This window comes from Lonchura striata, chromosome 6 (genome assembly GCF_050655825.1).
Source record: "Lonchura striata isolate lonStrDom1 chromosome 6, ASM5065582v1, whole genome shotgun sequence".
NCBI lineage: Eukaryota > Metazoa > Chordata > Aves > Passeriformes > Estrildidae > Lonchura > Lonchura striata.
Window position 1 is genome coordinate 20,271,467 of NC_140708.1, and position 20,650 is coordinate 20,292,116.

General features: G+C 35.9%; 1 protein-coding gene across 3 annotated transcripts in view; it reads right to left on the reverse strand.

Moving 5' to 3' along the window:
• Positions 1-20,650, reverse strand: part of ADK (adenosine kinase) — a 266,568-nt gene that overhangs the window by 230,237 nt on the left and 15,681 nt on the right. For all 3 annotated transcript variants that reach the window (XM_021549097.3, XM_021549088.3, XM_021549106.3), the window contains exon 3: positions 3,929-3,982. In XM_021549097.3, coding sequence (XP_021404772.1) covers positions 3,929-3,982 — 54 coding nt within the window. The remainder of the gene's footprint in view (positions 1-3,928; positions 3,983-20,650) is intronic.

Here is a 20,650-nt window from a genome sequence, read left to right on the forward strand (position 1 = left end):
AGGAAACTGTTCTTCAACATGCCTGTCCTTTGAGATTCTCTAGCTCTCTGACATACCCAGACTACTTCTAAATCCTTACTGTAGATTTCTCTACTCTTTCCCAAGCAACAGAAGTCCCCTGTAATCCCCAAACATCCCTATTATGATAGGGATTGACCCTCCAAGATTGACCCTTCCACTTAAATATCTATATTGCCTAAGCAAAACCAAAAAATACACACACACACCACCCTCCTGCCAGATGCTACAGGTAAATCAAAACTCCGTCAGTCACCCAAACAGCTGTCCTCAAATTTGAGAGTCTCCCTCTCCCTTGTTCAGTTTCACTATGATAAATAGCGAGTATGCAGGCAAGAATGAAATCCCTCTCAGCTAAATGAATCCCCCTCAGCCAGCTTGCAGCAGAGTAACACATCTGTCACACATCTCTCCCTTCTGACCAACACATCAAAAATTGACTGAAGAGAAAGCTGATATTGATCTTCTTCCGCACTTCATGGTATTGATCTTTCAAAAAAGAAAGCTTAAAATATCAGAAACACAATGTGGATTCCACATTTCTTACTCTCTCCAACTAACTTTCAAAAGTGTCCCATCACAGTCAAAACTGCTTAAACGGAAGTTTATAAAACTGTTCAACCAGTAGTTAGTCAAAGCTGCACTAAAACAAATGTTCTGAAGCACTACTTACAGACTCAGTGGTACTATTGAATTCCAAACAATATTTTTAAAACTCATAGTGACTATATTTCAGTCGCCTGTATTCAAACAAGCTAGTCAAGCTACCAAAATTTGGCTAACAGCCCCTAGTTTAGTAAAAGAAAATATTAGTAAGAAAACCCATGTCCTCTGTCAACACTTACTCTGCACAGTGAAGATGAACTCTGTATTAAAGTATTCCTACTTTAATATCAAGACAACTTATATCACACCCCATCACTTACTAATGCACCTAGGCTAAACTTATTCTCCTAAAAAACTTTTGATGTGGAACTATAGTTAAAAAAAAACCCATCAGCCTAGCATACACGAGTCTATACTTAGCTAATATAACCTTCAGTTAAAGTCATTCAGACCGATTCTGAGAATTAAAAATAGAAACAAGTCCTGTAAAAGGATCATACAAAGAGAAATATTTCTGTTTGTCTCAGAGTTTCTATTTTTCTGTTGTTCTCAGAAAGAGAAGAAAATATATGCAACCTTAAGGCCTCACCAACGTTATTACATCTGAGTTTCTCTAGCAGTCCTGAAGGACACAGAGTTAGGGGGATTAGCTGGGTTCAGGAAGGTGGGAAACATCTGCAGGACATCCCTTGAGCACTAATGCATACTTCCCTTGTAAAACACCAATGCAAACAGGAGATACCACTGTTCCCCCACCTTTGTCATTCCCGCTGCAGAACAGTAGACTCACCACTGAAAACAAGCGTGTTGCTCATCTGATTCCCTACAACATGGGCATGGCTTGGCTTGATCACCAGTGCTGATGGCTCTAACTAATCTGCTAATTTTACATGGAAACAGGTTGAGCTGTGGGACAGTACCCTTTACCCTTCATGAGGTACATTCAGAAGTTAATTGCAGTGGGAAAGGAGTAGATATTTCCAGCAAAATTCTCAATATATGCACAGACTTAACAGCTTTAGTGCTAATAAATTCCTGTTAAACAAAAGAAGTGTACACAAAATGAAAAGACAAATTTAGAAGGCTGCTACAGTTGAAGTGAATTGAAAGCAGAAAAAAAAAAATTGTGATCTTTCATACCTTAGTGCTTAAAATAGAAGTTAAGCACGATGCCATGCCTGTAAACCAATGCCAGTTTTAGTGGCTGTACTTCTCTCTCTAGATAACTAAGACTCAAGGACTAAGGGATCAAGCCAAGTCAGGATAGCAGGCTCAGTTACCTTTGGAGATAAGGAATTTATTACTGAACAAAATTTATATTTTTATGAACAATAGCTCTACAAAAGTATCTTTGAGAAAGTGATGGACATCTGACAGTCAGATAAATCACCATGATAGATTTTAGATGAAGAATGCCAGAAGAAGTCTTCTTTACTACTAGGGAAGACAATATAAAAGCTGCTGACATTTTAAAGACTGAAAGATAAATTATTTTAAGTAGGAGGATTGTGGAACTGAATATGTAACGTGTATAAACCAGCTTTGTATTTGACTTAAAACCATTATAAGAGGGACATGAGAATACATTAATTATAAGGGCACTGTACCTGAGAATAAGTTTATATCACTTCAGCAACAGTTACCCTAGTGGTAAGTTGTCTTGCATGTTTCTTAGAACTGGCATTTCTTTTAAATATGAAGGTCTACTTAAACATCAGAAAAGGTTAATTAAGTATCTAACAACTCATCTGTAAGTTAAATTAGAGAATTTAGCTTGAAGAACTGAAAGTGCTCTGAAGTTCAACAATGTACAATCTGTTGTGTTCCCATGGTCCAAGGAGAAGAGTACACAGCATTAGAAACGCTCCAAAGGTCTCTCCTGAAAACAACGTGACACTGACCTACAAGAGTTTTTCCCTGGTCAAGTATCCAGTGACATTCAAGATGACAAGATCAGTGGCAAAAGCATGTACAACATCTTTCATTATACCCAACAACATATAAATCATCTCAGGAACTAATGCAGCGTGTACAACAAAACACCAAAGAAGGGCTTCTGTTGCAGCTGATCCATGTAAATCTGGAGTTTTACTGAACTTTCTGTATTAAACAAAATTTAATAAAGTTTCTGTAAATTTAATAAATGCTTTCTGTATTTAACAAACTTTAATAAAATTAGTTCAATCCTACATTTAAGAAGTGACTGCTGTAAACATATCAATAAAAAACATGCAATTAACTAATATGCAATATAAATATAATAAAAGCTGAAAGATAACTACTACTTTATCTCACATCAAAAGGCTGTATGTGATTTACCTTGTGTTTAACCTCTCTGCATTTTTTCTGCAGCACTTTTAACACTTTTAGCTCATAGCATCCAAAATGGGTTAATGGTTTAATCAAAGCTATGCTGTTCATAAGTGTTCTGTCACTAGAGAGTGTGCTCTGCATAAAACCAATCTTATCTACTCATCAAAGGCGACTGATGTTGCTTGTCTTTTGCCTAGAGCTCAAGCAGTTTTAATGTCACAGGTACATTATCATGATATACTAAAGTTAAATGTCTTTTTCCATCCTCTGAAAGAACATGGGACATTTGGTTAGTAATTCAATCACTAAGGCTTTTGGGAAAAAAAAATATTTTCCAGAGGAATGAAATCCTTTTTACCAGAATACATTCTTACTGCTTGAAATCTGTGACTTTTTTAAAAACATCCAAACTTTTAACATGGGAAAACTTGACAGCTATAGATATGGATTCACCTGAAACAGGTACATTATCTTACACGAGGATAAACTCTGTAAGTCTTCTGGGTATACAATGAAATAATGCAAAATAATGATAATGTAATAATGGAAACAGACAGTTATATGCAAGAGCCTAAAGAAAAGAAAGATATATAAAAGATATTTTTATATCTAAGCATGCAGAAGAACACAGAATAGACCAAATTCCCCACTATCTCTACCCTGAAAACAAGAAATGTGAAAGTAATTCCAGAAATCTGTATCTAATTTAGAAATGAACACAGGCATTTAGGATGAACATTTAAATGGGGTATTTAAGTTGCATTAGTACCAACTGCAGTTAATAAAATAATTTTTTAAATAAATTAATGAAAAAAGATTTTTAAATCTCTTTTTGCAACAATTAGTCTTCAGACAATCAGTGCAATTTACAACAGACAATACTAAAGAGCAAAAGCTAACATTTTTGCTTCAGGTATTTAACAATAAGACAATTATATACATGAAAAAGTATATAGGTAACATGCACGTATATCACTACAAAAAAGCTTACAGTTCTTTGTGCTTCTCCTCTGCCAAAATTTGGTCATTTGGCTTCAGCCCATACCTTGGGGGAAAAAAAGAAAAGAAAAACATAAAGCAGTTACTCACGTGAGAATATGACCATAAAATGAAGTATTATACTTTCAAATTATTAGACTGTTTGTTGATTCAGATACCACAGGTATTGCAAAGACAGCCACAAAACTTTCTAAAAACTTGTAATGTGTTTATCAAAGTAAACTTAACATCACACAAAATTTTGCTTTATATCTTGACTTCAAACTACTGGATACTTTGGCTGACACTATCTACCAAAAATCACTGTACTTCATACCATGAGCCATACATCAATCTTATAATTTGAATCTGCCAAAATACGAAAAGGAAGATTACAGACAATAGAAACACTAAATGTGTCTGTAGCGTTTCTCCCTGTACCAAATGAAACTATTAAAATAAATACCAAAATAACTCAGTAGAAAAAAAAAATATATACTTTAACACCTGGCTATTTAGGAACACTTCTACAGTCCATACAAGCAACTTCAGAAAAAAGCAAGTGCTTGAGACAAAGAACTTTCTTTGCTAGCTTATAGTTGATTTAACAGAATAGCTTGCCAACACTGCCTGATTAGTGGGAAAAGAGAATGCAGTCTCTGCCAGGACAGCCTACTGCCAGCCATGCTGCAGCTTGCACTGTCACTCAGTGTGGAAAACCTTTAAGGAGTGACCTCACTTTTGTTCTGCATCAGAGTAGAATCTCCTGACATCTCAAAATAAATTGCTATGGTATTCTGTAGGTTTTTTTTTTTTTTTCCCTCTTGCATCTGGTGGGTTTTTTGGTTGATTGGTTTGTAAGACAATCATTCATAATGTAAGCAGCTAGAAGTCAAGTGTCCATTGGACAAATCTGGAAGCATCTATCTGCTCACACTGCTGAAGGTTCCCACTGCCCTTTGTCTTCTGTTTTTGGTCCTTGCTCTAGGTAACTGCAGAACCGTAAGCTATTCCTCCTGAGGAAAGATTCTGGTCACTGACAACTACACTGAATCTATCTTGCAAAATTATTTTTGTTTATAACAAATAGGCAAATTATCCTTCCTCTATTTCTTACAGCATTTTCTGATGATACTCTCTGAAACTCGTATTTTCAGCATCCATTTAAAATGCAAGCACCAATGCCGGACACATTCTCAAGCTCATTAGTGCTCATTGCACTCAGACATACAAGACACTGACTGACTGATTTTTATTGCTTACAAACACAGAGACTTCCCCAGGTTATTTGCTACAGTATCATGCTGACTTGAATCCATTTATCCACTTTGCTGCTAAATCCTTGCTATAGACACTTCTAATCAGGATACAGCAATTCACCCACGTTCTCCTTCCAAGTGCAGTCAGGGTAAGCAGGGTTTCCTGTACAGATTCAGGTCACTTGTTTTAATTGCCCAATCTTCTTCATACTTTATCATCCTGTCAGTCTTTAAGATACCAATTTTTCCTGTTACAATGTTACATTTACTTCCAACTTAATGTTTTCTGTAATCATCAGGATCAGCTTTTTTTCTTACATGAAAAAGGGTCTAGCCCAATACCAGTCTCTTCATAATGCTGCTACACTTTCCAAATAGATATCTCCATTTGTCATGTCTTAATGAATTTCACTGATAGCAAACATCATGTACCTGAGAAAACGCAGTGAGTTACCAGGAAATTCTAAAAGGAACATCTTTCAGAACTGAAAGGACACTATATCTTCTTATGAAACTTGCAATCTGACTTAAAATTAAATTAGGTCTTTGTCCAGAGGATTTATCTATCTGTCATAGACAGATACACTAATATGCAATCCATTTTGCAAATGGAGATCATTTTGCCCATTAACCAATATACCCACAGAAAGTCACAGGCATTCTTCATCAAAAATTAAGCTGCATGTTTTTCCTCTACCGGTAGTCAGACTACTTCAGCTTCAACTATGTAAAATTTTCTCTGCTGAGAAATAAAATCTATCTTTGGGCTTTTCAAAGCTTCCAGAATCCTTGTTACTACACATTTTTTAAACCACAATTCTATCCCCACGGTTATTTAGAGGGGAAAAAACCAAAACAAATAAAACCTGTCACTATTACTCAGCCTAGTAAGTCAGATACTACAGAAATCATGTAACATAAGGGGAATGCTGTTCAACAGATGTGCGATTTTGGGCTATGTTACTGACATACCACAGAGGGGCTGGGAGGGACACAGTTGCTACCCCTAAGGTTTGCAGAACGGTTCCTTTGGTGAACCTCAGCTTACACAATCTTTTTCACCACCCTCTTCTTTTACTATGAAAACAGTTTTCCTAAAATATTCTTCCTTGGTCCCTAAAGACATTGCTTTGATAGCAAGTTGTCAAAGAAAACTTTCCACAAAGGGACATGCTCGTAGAGTTCACATTTTTATTAATATTTTATGCATTAAGATGTATATTATATTTCATAACAGCTGCTGAACTATTTAATAGATTTAAACATGCAACTAGCACAGTGGTCAGCTTACATAATATTTTCCCAACATGTGCTCCATAGGCAAGATTGATAAGCACCAGTTGGATCTTCCTAACTGGTGAAAGTTAGATAAAGGAGCTAACAATACTAAGTGCAAAGCCAAAGACAAGCAGTCAAAAAAATTTAAATAAGGACATCTAAACCCTCTAAGCAACCAGAACAACAAATTGTGTATGTATTTTAGATTTAATTGCCTCATTTTAAATGAGTAGAAGAGAGCCGTATATGCTATGGAAGTAAGCAAAGAAGATCACAACTTCATTTTTTTCTACTCTGAAATTCGAAGTTTAACACATCCTAGAACACAAAATAATTATTATTCTTTTAACTATCCAGTAGCAAACTGTGATAGTTTCAAAGTCTCTTAGTCATTGCTTGAGGTCCTATTTTTAAAAAAAGGGGTTAAAGAGTAAAAACATGGAAAAGGGTCTAAAGCCTGACTGTAGGTAAGTGTCAGAACACACTGCAGTGCCTTTCAAAAATGATACATTTAAGCCCGTGGATTTGTCCTTCACAAACATTTAATCTATTGGAAGAGTACCTAATGTTCCAGGCCCTCCTTCAGAAGGGCAGCTGTCCATGAGGCTGGGCAGCAAAGGGCTGGACTGCAGCAGTTAGCACAGTGCACAGCTGCCCTGCGCACGGAGCTGCGCACAGCCGGCCTCCGAGCATCACGGCTGATGGCTGCTGACAGCCCCAGCACCACTGCGCCCCGGGCAAACCTGCCGCCTCGGAGAGCTGCTTCTTCCCCAAACTCAGGCCCTTGAGAGGTTTCTTAAGCCATAGCAGCCTGGTTTAACCTCTAGATGTCATTGAAAGATGGTCACTCCAACACAGCCTATTCTAACCAATGCTAAGTGTCCCAGCTACAGATAGGTGCTAACAGAAACTACAATTCTATCATCCATCTCGAATGGCAGTTTAAATTGTAACTTTCACAGAGCTATACAATAACTTTTCCAGAGTCAAGATAATTCTTTTAGACAGTACTTTTTCTGACCCTACAAAAAGACACGTTTACACATTTAACTTACCAGGACAAATGAGCAATCTCATGTGCCTGTATTTCATCAATAAACAAAGGCACAACTAATTATAAATTCACAACTATAGAAATCTCAAGTATTTTTCCTCTCCACAAGCCTGGAAATAAAGTAAGACCCAGACTATTGCAGGCATTCTGAGCACATGGTATTAAGGAGTCAGATGGTGTTGAGAAAATTTGCTCTAAGTACACCTAAATATACTCCGTGAAAAAATTGCCACAGCTACTTGGAAGAGATTTATTCCAACAGCTAGAAGTACAACTCTGACAATAGATTCTAATTGGTTACAGTGGTAAAAAAGGTGGTATACTCTTCACTTCTTCATGTACATTGAAGGACTTGCCTAGCATTTACCTGCAAGTTTATAATCTCAATTTCAATTTCTGCTGAAATGTATCATCTTTATTATATGCCTATTTTTCATTTTTTAAGCATACCAAAGCTTCCAAGTTCAACTTTGGCCATTTTATTGATCCTTCTGAAACAATAATCCTACAACTCCAGGATTTTTACTTTCCAGCTCCTAATACAAGACAGAATGACAATTCATGTACTTGGACAGTAGTGAACAATTTTACAGTAATATTTTTAATGTAACAAACAGCAATAAGGCAGAGTTCCTTTCAGGCAGCATCCAATTTTTCAGAAGGCCTTAACCAAATTAAAAAGAAAACATAGCCTGCACTAAATATGCACTGCTGATAAATTTCAAATATATATCAAGTTCAGATCTACTCTATCAAAAATTTCCTGAAAAGATGGTAAAATTCACCTGTCCAAAAGCCAAAAATGAAACTGATGATGAGCAAACAGGTTTAAAAAATAGCAATAGATCTTCATAGCTTGAAAATAAGTCACCTTTCAAAATTGCTACCAATCTAAGCAAAACCTTCTATAGAAATAATAACTGCAGAGATATCAAAATGAAAATCAGCACACACACAGATGTGCTGGTTGGGCCAGAAGAACCAAGATGAAATGCATACCACCCACAAGGATGTATGAAAAACTGCATAGGTATGACTGTAATATTCTGATCACTATTTTCAAGAGTATTTGTGAAGAACAAGACACTAGAGATAAAAATATTTTTCTAAGCATTTACCATCAATGTGAGCAGTCAGCAAAAAAACCCCTATATGTAAATTATTTTCATGACAGAAAGCTGGGACAGTAAAGCATTCCAGGAAGCCCTAAATATATATCTGCACAGATATTCCTCTGCTTTGGTTGATGTACAAATAAATACAAACTTCTTGCCTCAGCACATGTCTCTGACTAACCTTGCTCAACTTTAAATGCACTTGGGCTTTGCTATTCCATAAGCTTATTGTATTTGACATGCTTTGCTGTACTTACTGCTTTAAGTATTCCCCAGATTGATTAAAAATTCAATACATGAAAGGGCAGATTTCCAACGTGTTCTTTGAACTTTGCAGAAAAGTCATCAAAAAAAGGAACAGAGTATGATTTCTCCATCAGACATCTAACATCCATTGGTTGCATTAACTGGACAAGACAAGTAGATTTTATTTATACTAGGCTATGCTTCATCGATAAAAGAAGATACCTGTTAAGACAGAGCTCGGCAGAAGTATTTCTTCATAAATTTTCAAGGAAGTCATGAAGGAACCTTAAGGATTTCCCTACAGTCTTATTACATTTCAGATTGATCTAAAGAGGGTTGCATAAGAATGATTCAGCAACTGCATTACTTCAACTTCCAAGTGATGTTAAGTGATGTTTTTAGACCTTCAGTGGTCTAAAAAAAAAACCACAGTCCTTGCTTTTTCTTTTTTCTTAATTGTTAATCTTGTCAAAACTAGAACAAGGCATCTTTGGGCCATTGCATTCACATGTCCTTTTTCAGAATATATTGAGTGATTTCTACGCGGTTTTTACATCCTATGAGATGATTCAGGTCAGAACCACAGCCCTGTGTGAACCTGCTACAACAGGGCATCCTCATGAGCATTTACAAGCCAATGTGCACAGCAAGCTCAGCTCACAAAATATTTCTAACGCCTCAGATTTATGGGGGATGGGTACAGAAGGTCAGCTTGTTTCTCAAGTTCCATCTGCAATTTATCAGACAGAATAAGCAATGCTGCCATAAGTGCTAACTCCATTCCTACTGACTTGATCTATATAGAGATCAAAAAGCAGTAAGACAACTGCTTTTCTTACAGTAGATAAATAGCACTTGAAGCAATTCTGCATTTTTGACAAGGCTACACTGCTTAGAAATTTCAGTTAAATCTAATGTAGCCATACTCTTCCCACTAGCCCAATTATCTTTCCCCCCTCTCCATCCCCTCAAAGTTTCTTGTCCTCTTTAGCCTCTCTCCTATAACAGGGCAGCCAATCCTCCCTATAGATTTCACATTCCTTCTTGGCCTCAAGTTGACAGTAAAAGAGAGACCTTTTTCTACACTAATTTCTGGGTTCAGTGACAGCTCATAATTATTTGCTGTTACTTAAGGATGATATTGTAACAGGTTAGACCATTTTAGAAAAATTATTTACTGAATAGATACTGCTTTGTTGACAAATACAAAAGTCCAGATTGCCACCCCTGAAAAATTGAAAGATTAAAGACAGAATGTACAATAGCAATACAAACCCAAAGAAAGCCAGCTTCCATAAAAAAAAAAAACACCAAGTTTTGCAAGGGTCCATTTAGAGCAAAAAAAAGAGAAAACTGCTTAAAATACCTTTCAGACATTTCTTTGGGAAAATATTAGAAGTGTGAGAGAATGCATAAATCAGACTGATTTCAACATGGATCAGTGCTACACCCAACACTATGCCACACATCCATAAGTGTACTTATGGCTTTAAGTACAGAAGCTACGGATGAAATCCACAGATGACAGCAGACTGGCACAGGTATGTCATGACAGCAGAGCATTCTAGCAGACAGTAAGAGTTCAAAAAACTAACATATGTCAAGCTAAATAGGTAAATTAAAAGCATAAAAATATAAGTGGGGTTAAAGGCATCCCACAGAGTAGTAACTTGGAGAGAGGGGAAATGTGTTATGAACTGTAACTAATTCAACCTGAGCTTCCAACTCACACCAAACATTTAAGACAGCAAGGGACTACTATAATTCAGAAACAGGAACAAGGAAACAAACAAAACAAAAATTACCAAAAATACCCCAGAGTGAGCTGTCAGCCTCACTAATTATTTCATTTTCTTCAATTTTCAAACAGAAAAACTTGTAGCCAAAGTGTTCAGCTTCAGAAGGAGAAATGTAGGTAGGAGTAAAGCACACACCAGTGGTAATGGGAAGGAGACTTGAAAAAATAGCAACAGAAGGTTAAGATACTTGTATCTTAAATTCTATGGACTGTAGAAAACAAATTACTTCCAAAAAAATAAATTACTTCATATTTAATAGGAAATAAATTACTTCATAGTTATCAGCGACAAAGAATCAAGTTCATTTTGAGAAAGGGCACATACATTGACTGACAGAGCATCTGGTTAAGGAAAAAATTAACTGCAACTCAAACCACAGGTACTGTGCACTTAATTTTAAAGAAAATTCCAGACTTTAAACTTTGCTATGGGAATAGATATGCCAGAGCTGAGAGAATGAAGTACAACCTTGGAGAACACATGGAATAAATTTCTAGTGTTTTCCTTTTTACTCAGTTCCTCTCCACTATTATGACTGGAGTCTTATTTGGCTGCATGACTCCCTATACAAACCTCTCATTTTCAGAAAAAAAGGTCGGAATTTCTGAGTAAAAGGGATTCAAAAAATATTAGCAGAATTTCTTTTTAACACATTACTTATTATGAAAAATGGATTTTGAATTTAAATGTCAACACAGAATTGGCTTTAAATGACACTACTGAAACCTAAAAGAAAAAAGAAACAGAGTTATTCATGTCATAAATTAAAGCATAGATTTTGTTTCCCTCACTTAATGAATGGATATGACCACTATTCTAAATATAGAAATTACTAGGTCCAGTTTTTATGGTGTTTTTTTCTTTCGCCCTTCATCAGTATTTTCCTAAATGTTTCTGAATTATTCAGTGTAATAAGGTAAGACGCCCCACTGATAATATGGTTGGAAATCAGGACTTTAATCAGCCATTAATATTGTAAGACAGATTTAAAGGGCTTTTGAAATTGAAGTCAAAACAATAATAGGTTTAAATGATTAAAAGGGATTAAGAAAGCCAGGAAAGTTCAAAGCCTATTAATCACCAGACTGTGAAAAACTATGATCATTTAATAGGGTCAGCCCTATCACTCTGGACTTAAGCATATAGAAGTGGCATTGTCAAAGGCCTTAACTACAAACTTCCTTAACTACAAACTAGGGAGCTAAAAATTTAAGATCGCTAAACACTTGCTGTATAGAGATATAGGTATTTTAAAAATTATGACTGAAAAACATTTTTATGACTACAAGTACCTTTTTAAAAGCTGTACACACTCTGTACATTTTTTTTTAATTTGTACTCTGAATTCTAGACTCATTACACAGTAGAAATACATTTTGTTGACCTTTAGTAACTTTATCAAGGGGTAAAATATTAATTCAATTTGTGCAGAACTATAGCTATTCTCCTTACAGACTGAACTCTTAACATACTCCATTACTATTAGCCTTGAATATTTAATCCACTTCTTTAGTTTTCATAGTTCTTTTTGCATTGTTCCTGTTCTGAAATGAACATCTAACATTTACATACCTATTTTCTTCAACCAGAAATAAACACTCACTTGCAATTCAATTAATTTTGATTATAAACACAAACCAGTTTCCACAATCATGTCTTACAGTTTTACTTGCATAAAACTTACTGAAAAACACCAACTAAAGTAACATGTACATAATTTAAACGGAAGGGTTCCTTTTCCTAGTTACACACAATTATTTGCTATTATCACTTTAAAATTTATTGTTCGGACCAATTTGTACAAGATCGACAACTGAACCTGTCACCACTAGCACTGAAAATCCCCAGATACTTCCCCTGCCCCATGAGGAACCCTTATCTCTGAATTAGATATATATGTGTGTGTGTGTGTGTGTATTTATATATATACACACACACATATATATATATCTAATTCAGAGAAGGCACAGTAGTTTGGTTGTTCATGCAACCCTCAAATTGATATATTTCTTCTAAATATTGATGATTTCTTCTAAATAAAGACTCCCTGTTTGCCACATATGAATAGCACTGCCAGCTATTCAATTTACACTTGAAAACACACTCTTCATTGCCTTCTTAGAGAAGGCAGCCTTATAAAAAGCCACTGGCATGAACTTCAATAGGCTCTACACCTACAATAAAATACAGGTTAATAATCTGGATACACTAACAAACACAGGAACATTACACTGCAAACATAAGACCATGCTGGGCTCCACTAACACAAAGTCCATTTCATAACTGAATTACAACTCTGTCCCCATACTAGATCTGTTCTATCTCTGAAAAGAACAAATGAAAACAGAATCTCTAAAATACAATTATTTTAGTGTCTCTAGTACAAAGAAATAAATGCCACATCAATAAAAATCAATTAAGACAGAGCAAAAGACATTTATTTGTCAGTGAAGACCTCACAAACCACAACGTCAGCTCAGAATATTACCTTCAGGCAACAAAATCCTCCAAAAGGTACTGGAAGTTCTGAGACTGTATTAAATCTTGACTGATATTAAATATTTAACTGTCTTCAAAATGCTAAGAATTGACCTTGTAGTCATTCATAGGGAGACACAGAAAAAGACTGGTGTATTTATATTTCATATAATCCACATTGTTCCCTTTTAGAAATTATAAGGAAACTAACAACAAGTCTTAGATATCGGTTAAAACCTCTCTTATTTCTTAAAAAATATAATTTAAAATGTATTCCATTTTCCTGTTAGACAACTTTACCAATGTACTTCTGCTTGTGACAGGCTAGGCTGAAGTACTAATTTCATATTATTACTGCAACCTAAAAGAGTCTCAGTGCTGCCTGAAAGCTACATCTCTCTCATCATCTGTCTCTGCACCCAAGAGCTTAGTACAGGACAGTCCAGCTTACAGAAACTTAAATAGGTAATTGTCAGAGAATTCACATATCTTAATTTGCTTCTCTACAAATTATTTTCAACACTGTTTAGAGCAAACAGAAAGCTACAGACAAATGTTACAGGTACTGTGAAATTTCAGCCATGCTCAAAGAACTTATCCAAGCCAATAAAGTCACCAACTTTCTAAAAAAAGTACCATGTGGAAAATGGCAGAGAAGGCTTTTTTACTGCACTGAAAATTTTTATTTTATCCTGAAAAATGAATGAGCAATACCAAGATGGAGATTTAGGGAAGTATTCTTGAGAGATTAAGTCCTTGCTCTGATACCACTGGGCATACCGAGAACTGCAATTACTCTTTCTGGGAAGAACTGTTCCTCCTTTCTGCCTCAAGACATGGCCACTGCTCAGTATCTATTAATTCTTACCCACAGTGGTACCTACAGCATCAAGTACAGACATGCAAAGATCTGGCAGAGGAAAGAGACTGACTGAGGTATTTGGACAGTTCCTGTCACTTTAGGCCTAGGTGAGTGTTTTGTCTCAGGACTGGTTGTAGAATTGCATACAGAACTTGACACATCCTGACAATTCTGATTAGAACTTTGGCTGTTGTTTAACACTACTGCAAATAACATCACAAGCACATTTCAAACCAGCTTCAATAAAACACACCAGAAGATAATCTGGCAAAAATGGGAGTTATTGCAATCATATTTGGGGAAAGGACTTTGATCCCTTGTCCACACAGTAACTATACAAAATAAATTGTCAGGAGACATGTGAGATTTTGGAACACCTTGTCTCTTTTGCTGAGATATATTAATGGCAGAAATCAGAAGATTTATATTTGTAACTGTAGTTCTCATCTTGACACAGCCCAGATAAGGTATGCTAGACTGAAACCACGTAGGACACCAGGCTTAGATAAATGTTCACAGGTGAGACTGCATACAGCCTTTACTTGGAGTGGTCTGGAAGTGAATTTGTGTATAATTTAATTTCTAAGGTAGGAAATTGACTATGCGTCCAGACTACAGTGGCAGCCTAATGTTACAGTAATCTTTATTGGGAAATTTCTGTTATTTAGAAAGAGTAAAACCCAGCCTCAAGACTGAAGAAATAAATAACTTCAATAATACAAGAACTGAAAAAACGTTCCTGGTAATGTTTGTATTTCTGTGGCTTCATGCTACTATTCACTTGTTACAGTTTGTCATGTTAGACAGTCATATACTCCCCTTCACACTTTGTCCCATGCACCTCAGATTCTTACATTGAAAATTAATCACTTTTGCTGTCACAAAACAAGGGAAGAAAAAAAAAGGAAAAAAAATATTACTGGAACAATCTGCTAAAACAATCGCCAAAACTTCTTTAGCCATTGCTCCCTAGTATTCATGTGCCATATATCCACAGATTTCAAGTAAAATTAAAAACTGAAAATAATTTGTACATTAACACATTGAAGAGAGGAATCAAGGGTTTGTAAAATGAAAATAATCTGTCCCCAGCTCTGCATTTAACATGAATTTACAAGGGAACTGCAGGCTTCATAACATCCTGAAGTCTACAACACAACCAGTAACTTGGAATATTGATGACTCTGCCCTGACAAAAATAATATAAAACAACTCTCAAATAGCTAGCTTACCCTACTCCAGCTCTTGGCTAAGGGAAAACAAGAACACCAGTAATTAAGGGGAAGATGGGCTGCCTCCACCCTTTCCCTGTGGCTACAGCAGAGACCACAAGGCCAACAGTTCCTTTTTTTTCCTCCAAAAGGAACAGGACAAGAAGAAGCAAAGCACAGAGCAGGCCTGGGCAGGGCTCTTCAGTGCCATAAGCACCTCATACCTTAAGTTACAGTTACCTGTAACACTGATGTGGTATCTGCACTTTGTTCAGTAATAGCTTGATGTAATAGCAAGTTACTAAAAAGAAACGTTAACAGTATTTAATTTCAAAATGAAGGACAAGTCACTCTCTCTTCATGTAATGTGAAGAAAAACTGTAGAGATTGCATATTGCCTGACCTGAACGAAGCACAACTAATCAAGTAGTAATGAACATTATAATTTACTTTGATATCTAATTTTTTGAAACTGAAGTTTTTAGAAAGATGAAGGTATTCCAACCACCTCAAAAATGTTATCACTAAAAAGCCATCTTTTCTAAAAGATGGCAGATCAATTTCATCTAGAGTAAAAAAACCTGAGACTATGTCAAATAATTGCTAATTTTTGACTGGGCTTTTTTATTCAAGTCACAAGTGATCAACCAGTTTCACTTTATTACTGTAGCAGGAAAAAACCCTCTAATCTGTACTATTCTATTGAAAATTTTGGGTTGGACAAGCAGGATGGGAATGGAAAACAACATTAAAATCACAGAAATCTGTAATTAAAAAGAATACCTGAAACCATACCCAGAACATGAATCACAATTTTTGTTTACTGTATCCTAAATAAAAATCTATCTTGTAATCATGCAATCTGGAAACTCTAAATATGCAAGGTTCTTCAGTACAAACAGCAAGTAACACTTTCAAAGAGAAAGTTTTACCACTGAGATTAAGATGGATTCTAGTTCTCTACTGAAGAGACCCAGCTTTTTCCATCAAAGATATCTTCAGCAAGGGTCTTTTATTACCTAATTAAAATCAGAGACAATTAATAGATCTCTTCCACTTAAAGCTCCTTTTTTGCATTAAAGAGGCAAATGGAACCCATTATTTCATCATTTGCCTTGCAAGTCACAATGTTTTGTTAAACAAATTTTCACTTGTAAGCGAAGGCAAAATACAGGTAAGTTCTGTGTATGTGTGTATCTGTCATGTCCTTAAGGTTATTCTAAAGAATACAATTAGTCCATTAAAGAGACATGTTCTACATGCATTAAATCTGTAAGTCTTCTGATGAATGGGAAAAATAAAACAGTAATTCATGATTTACAGTTTATTACTAAACAAGTATATAAGAAATTGAAAACATACAATAAAGAGAAGAGTGGAATATTTCCCATTCGTGAACATCATACATTCTATTTTACAGGTAAATACATAATTACAAGTTCCTCTATAAACACTGCTCAAGCTATATACCTTGAAAACATCAGCTCTCCATGCAACACTGTCACTCCATAGTAGATTTTTCAAACAGCCTTTTCTAAATGGAGCATAACTAAAATCTTTCACACATTTAAACTACACATTTAACTAAATGCACTAGGAAAAAGCATTAGGGCTGTAGAAAGCTTTAATTATGTTGTCAGGAATATTACCAAATTTATAGACATACTAGTATGAAGAGGACCTTCTTAGGACAGCTATCATCATCTTAAGTTTTTGCAAGCAAACTGAGTTTTTATCATTTATGAGCAGTCAGATGATGCAATTGGGCTCAACAGTTTCAACAATATTCTATGTTTACACCTTGTGACTAATTAAATGGACTTCTAGAGATACGACTAAAACCACAAGGTAATAATACAGCACTCAGCTGTTCAGCTTCTCTGCCAGATAACCCAATGCAACAAATACTTTCAGGATTAATCTTTCCCAAGAATTATTGAAACAATGGAATATCATACACCAAATTATCTTCTGCAGGGGGTGGGAAAATACAGAGGCAAATTTTCAGGGAGAGGTTTTAAAGTTTTTACCATGTACTTTACATACCTTCATCACTGTATAGACAGTACACACTAAATCCAAAACACACAGCACTGCAACACCCACTAGAAGGAGAATTAACCCTGTCTCAGCCAAAACCAGGACAACAGGCAACACAATTCCCAGCTCAAAGCAATACAAAAACCCATTAACCTCTCCCCAGGGCTGATGAAGCACAGAATCTAAGTTAACAGAATGAAAGTGAAAAGTCTGAAGGGGGTAGGGGGGGTCCCCACTTAAATCTAGTAGCAAAGCCCATGTTTGCATCCTGTGCATTATTGGATACTGCAGCTTCCAAGTACAGAATGGAAGCTGCAGTATTTATCTTTCTCATTTTTCAAGGTCACTCCAGCAGGTGTTTTTGGGGAAAGGTTTGTTTTGCATTGAAGCCAACTTTGGTGAACAGAAAATCACCTCTTATCGTCTAAAAGCTATTTAGACCCTTGGCCACTTCATGAGAGTTAACTGAATGAATGGTCTTTTGATTTTTTTCTTTGCTATGGGAAGTTACAATGGCTTCTGTTAGACAGGACAAAGGTAACAAACTGTAAATGTTGAGAATAACACAAGCCACAGTTTATATAGACCAATCTAAATTTAACACAAGTAAGGACAAGTTTTTCGTCATTGTCAACTGAAGCTGCTTCACAAAATTTTCTTAATTTATTTTATTATTTCTTAATTTATAATCCAAATTTCCACAAGACTAGAAAAAGGATCAAATATGTACATCTTCACTTCCATCACAGCAAACATTAAAATAGCTTCACACAAGAATGTTTCATTTACCAAATGTTAATGCTGTTCTATTACGGAAGTTTGTGCTTAACTGATCCATCACCTTTTGCCAGTACTTTGCAGTGAGGAAAGGTAAAGGATGCTCATGCATCTTGGGATCTCCGGGAATGACCCAGCCACTTTCAGTGCTACATTAAGTTGGCTGTACACAGCAGGAGATCCATATCCATACTTGAGAAATTATGGATCACAATGATAGCACTTCTTCCTTCCCTGAGATATTCTCTTTTCATATAGCAATCGTTACTACCACTCCAAAGGCCCCATTCATTCTTCCTTTTCTGTTTCTTCAAACCTGTTCTTTCCAGTGAAGATGAAAAATAATACAAACCCATTACTTGATTTAAAGATACTTTGTATTTACACCAGAAAAGGCAGGAAAGAGAACTAAGGAACAGATGGTAGAGGGCATGACAGTTATAAAAATTCCAGTCCTTGCTGAGCATCCTAAATGAACCTGTACAAAGACTGTCACAGACCTTAATTTAAAAGGAAAAAAAGACCTAAAGAGAAAAATACTTGTCTGCTTGGATAACCAATGAGCAACCATACCGAAATTTATAATCCTGGACCACAATGGTGACAAAATAGTCAGTCTGCAGGTTTTAACTATAATGGAATTTGGCAGCCCGAGTAGTAAACATACCTCAACTTATGAGATCATGGCTCTGGTCAAGAGCCCAGAAATTAGAGTGAAATACAGCAATATGAGTCTTGAAACTTCCTGTGATAAATAAAACATATATCCTATTTTTCCCCTGTATATCCACTCCTTTTTAAGAACATAGGCTGAAAGATATTTCCATGCTTATACAGGTGCAGGCAATTACAGATATTTTCCTTGCCTTCCCTCTGATCAGTCAGGAAACATCCGAGGTTTCACATATTGAGAAGTTTCAGGACTGGCACAATAGTCCTGTCAATGTCTATTTGTCAGCACTGATTCTCTTCTCCTTCTGAGCTCCTGCAGCCAGACACAGCAAGAGAAGATTTATCCATACCATGAACACACATTTCTCAACCCCTGAAGAGCACCTGAGGTGACAAGTAATGCCCAGATCTCTACAACCTAAAAATGAACTACAACTAGATAAGCTAAATTCAGTGTCAAAAACTGAGTATTTGCAAAACAGAGTGTTCTAGGGAAAGCAATGAAACACATGCCATGTCCTAACTTTGAACAGCAGGACACTGGAGTATTTACAGGAGTCAGCAGTACTGAGTTTGGTGTCTTAAAATGTCATTGGCATGTTAATCAGAATTTTTTTCCCATTTTAGCAGAGTTTAATATATGTAGAGTAGATTAAGTTATTTTTAAATATCTTTCAGAGTTAGAAGGTAAAAGAATCATTCCTGTTAAATGTCATGGGTAGAAGGGAGTACACAAAAAGCTTTAATGAATACCTGCTAGCAAAGTTATTTTCACAGATTAGCATAGCTATAGTTAGCAATTCACCCACAACGCATTAATTCTTCTTCTATTCCTTTCCCTCTCAGCCCTAAGAAGCTGCTCTTTCAGTCAGTATCTGTATCTTGATAAATTAAACAAAAATACTCTTAGGTAATGGAGTTGATGCAAACTAAAAAGAGTCCAAAAAACCAAAACAAAACCACATTTCTGATATTTCTTTCATGCAGATACTAAAAACAACCAAAGACATATGGTGGACTATATTTATTTCAAGACTTCTTTCCAGCTCTGTAAACAGAAATGAAAGTGGTTTGTGGTATTACCAGTTTTCAACAGTGCCATCAACATTGCTAACACTTTTCCAGATTTTCTCCCTGAGAGGCAAGAAATGGGACCCAGAAATCACAACAGAGGCTAAAGCTTCTCTGGCCCAGGTAATGCCAGACTGCTGATATGGTCTGAAAAGCCCAGATGGGAATGGTGAACTTTTGTTGTGATATAAATTAAAATTGACTCTCCTAGGAAAGGCTTAATGCCCTCCAAAACTTGTCAAGAGAGTAAAAGACTTCGGAGATCAGATTAAACCAAAATCTACCTTGAAAGCAAAGAGTCAGGGTTGTGCTAACCCAGCCCTCCAACACTGCTCATTTCCTCAAACCAATATTACATGGCAGCAAACTGTTTAGAATCTGCAAGGAGTAGAACTGCATTATATGTTTATTTTCAGGTTTATTTCTAACATGGATTGTAGGCCAAGTAAATATTTTTAAAAGACCACTTTCTATACTTCCTTACGCTGTTTCAATTCACACTTTCTTAACAGAAGTTACAAAAATAAGCTGTTTACAGGACTCATTTTAATACTCTTATTTCATTTACAATATATATTGATTAAACTTGCAAGTTTAATCAAGTCCTTTATTCTGAACAAAGGTATTTATTCTTACAACTGACTGTACAAGAGGTGGATAAAACAACAGCAATACTGTAAACGTTAAATGTATAAAATTCTTATGGGTATTTACCTAAACTTTTTTTATTTTCCTAAGCTACCTTCTCAAGTCAGAGCCCTGCTGGCCTGACAACCCCATTAAACATTCCCACCCAGTAGAAGAGGTGAGAAACAGACTCAAGGTTGCCAAGATACCAAAAGCTGACACTACATGGCTAGAGATGGGTGCATG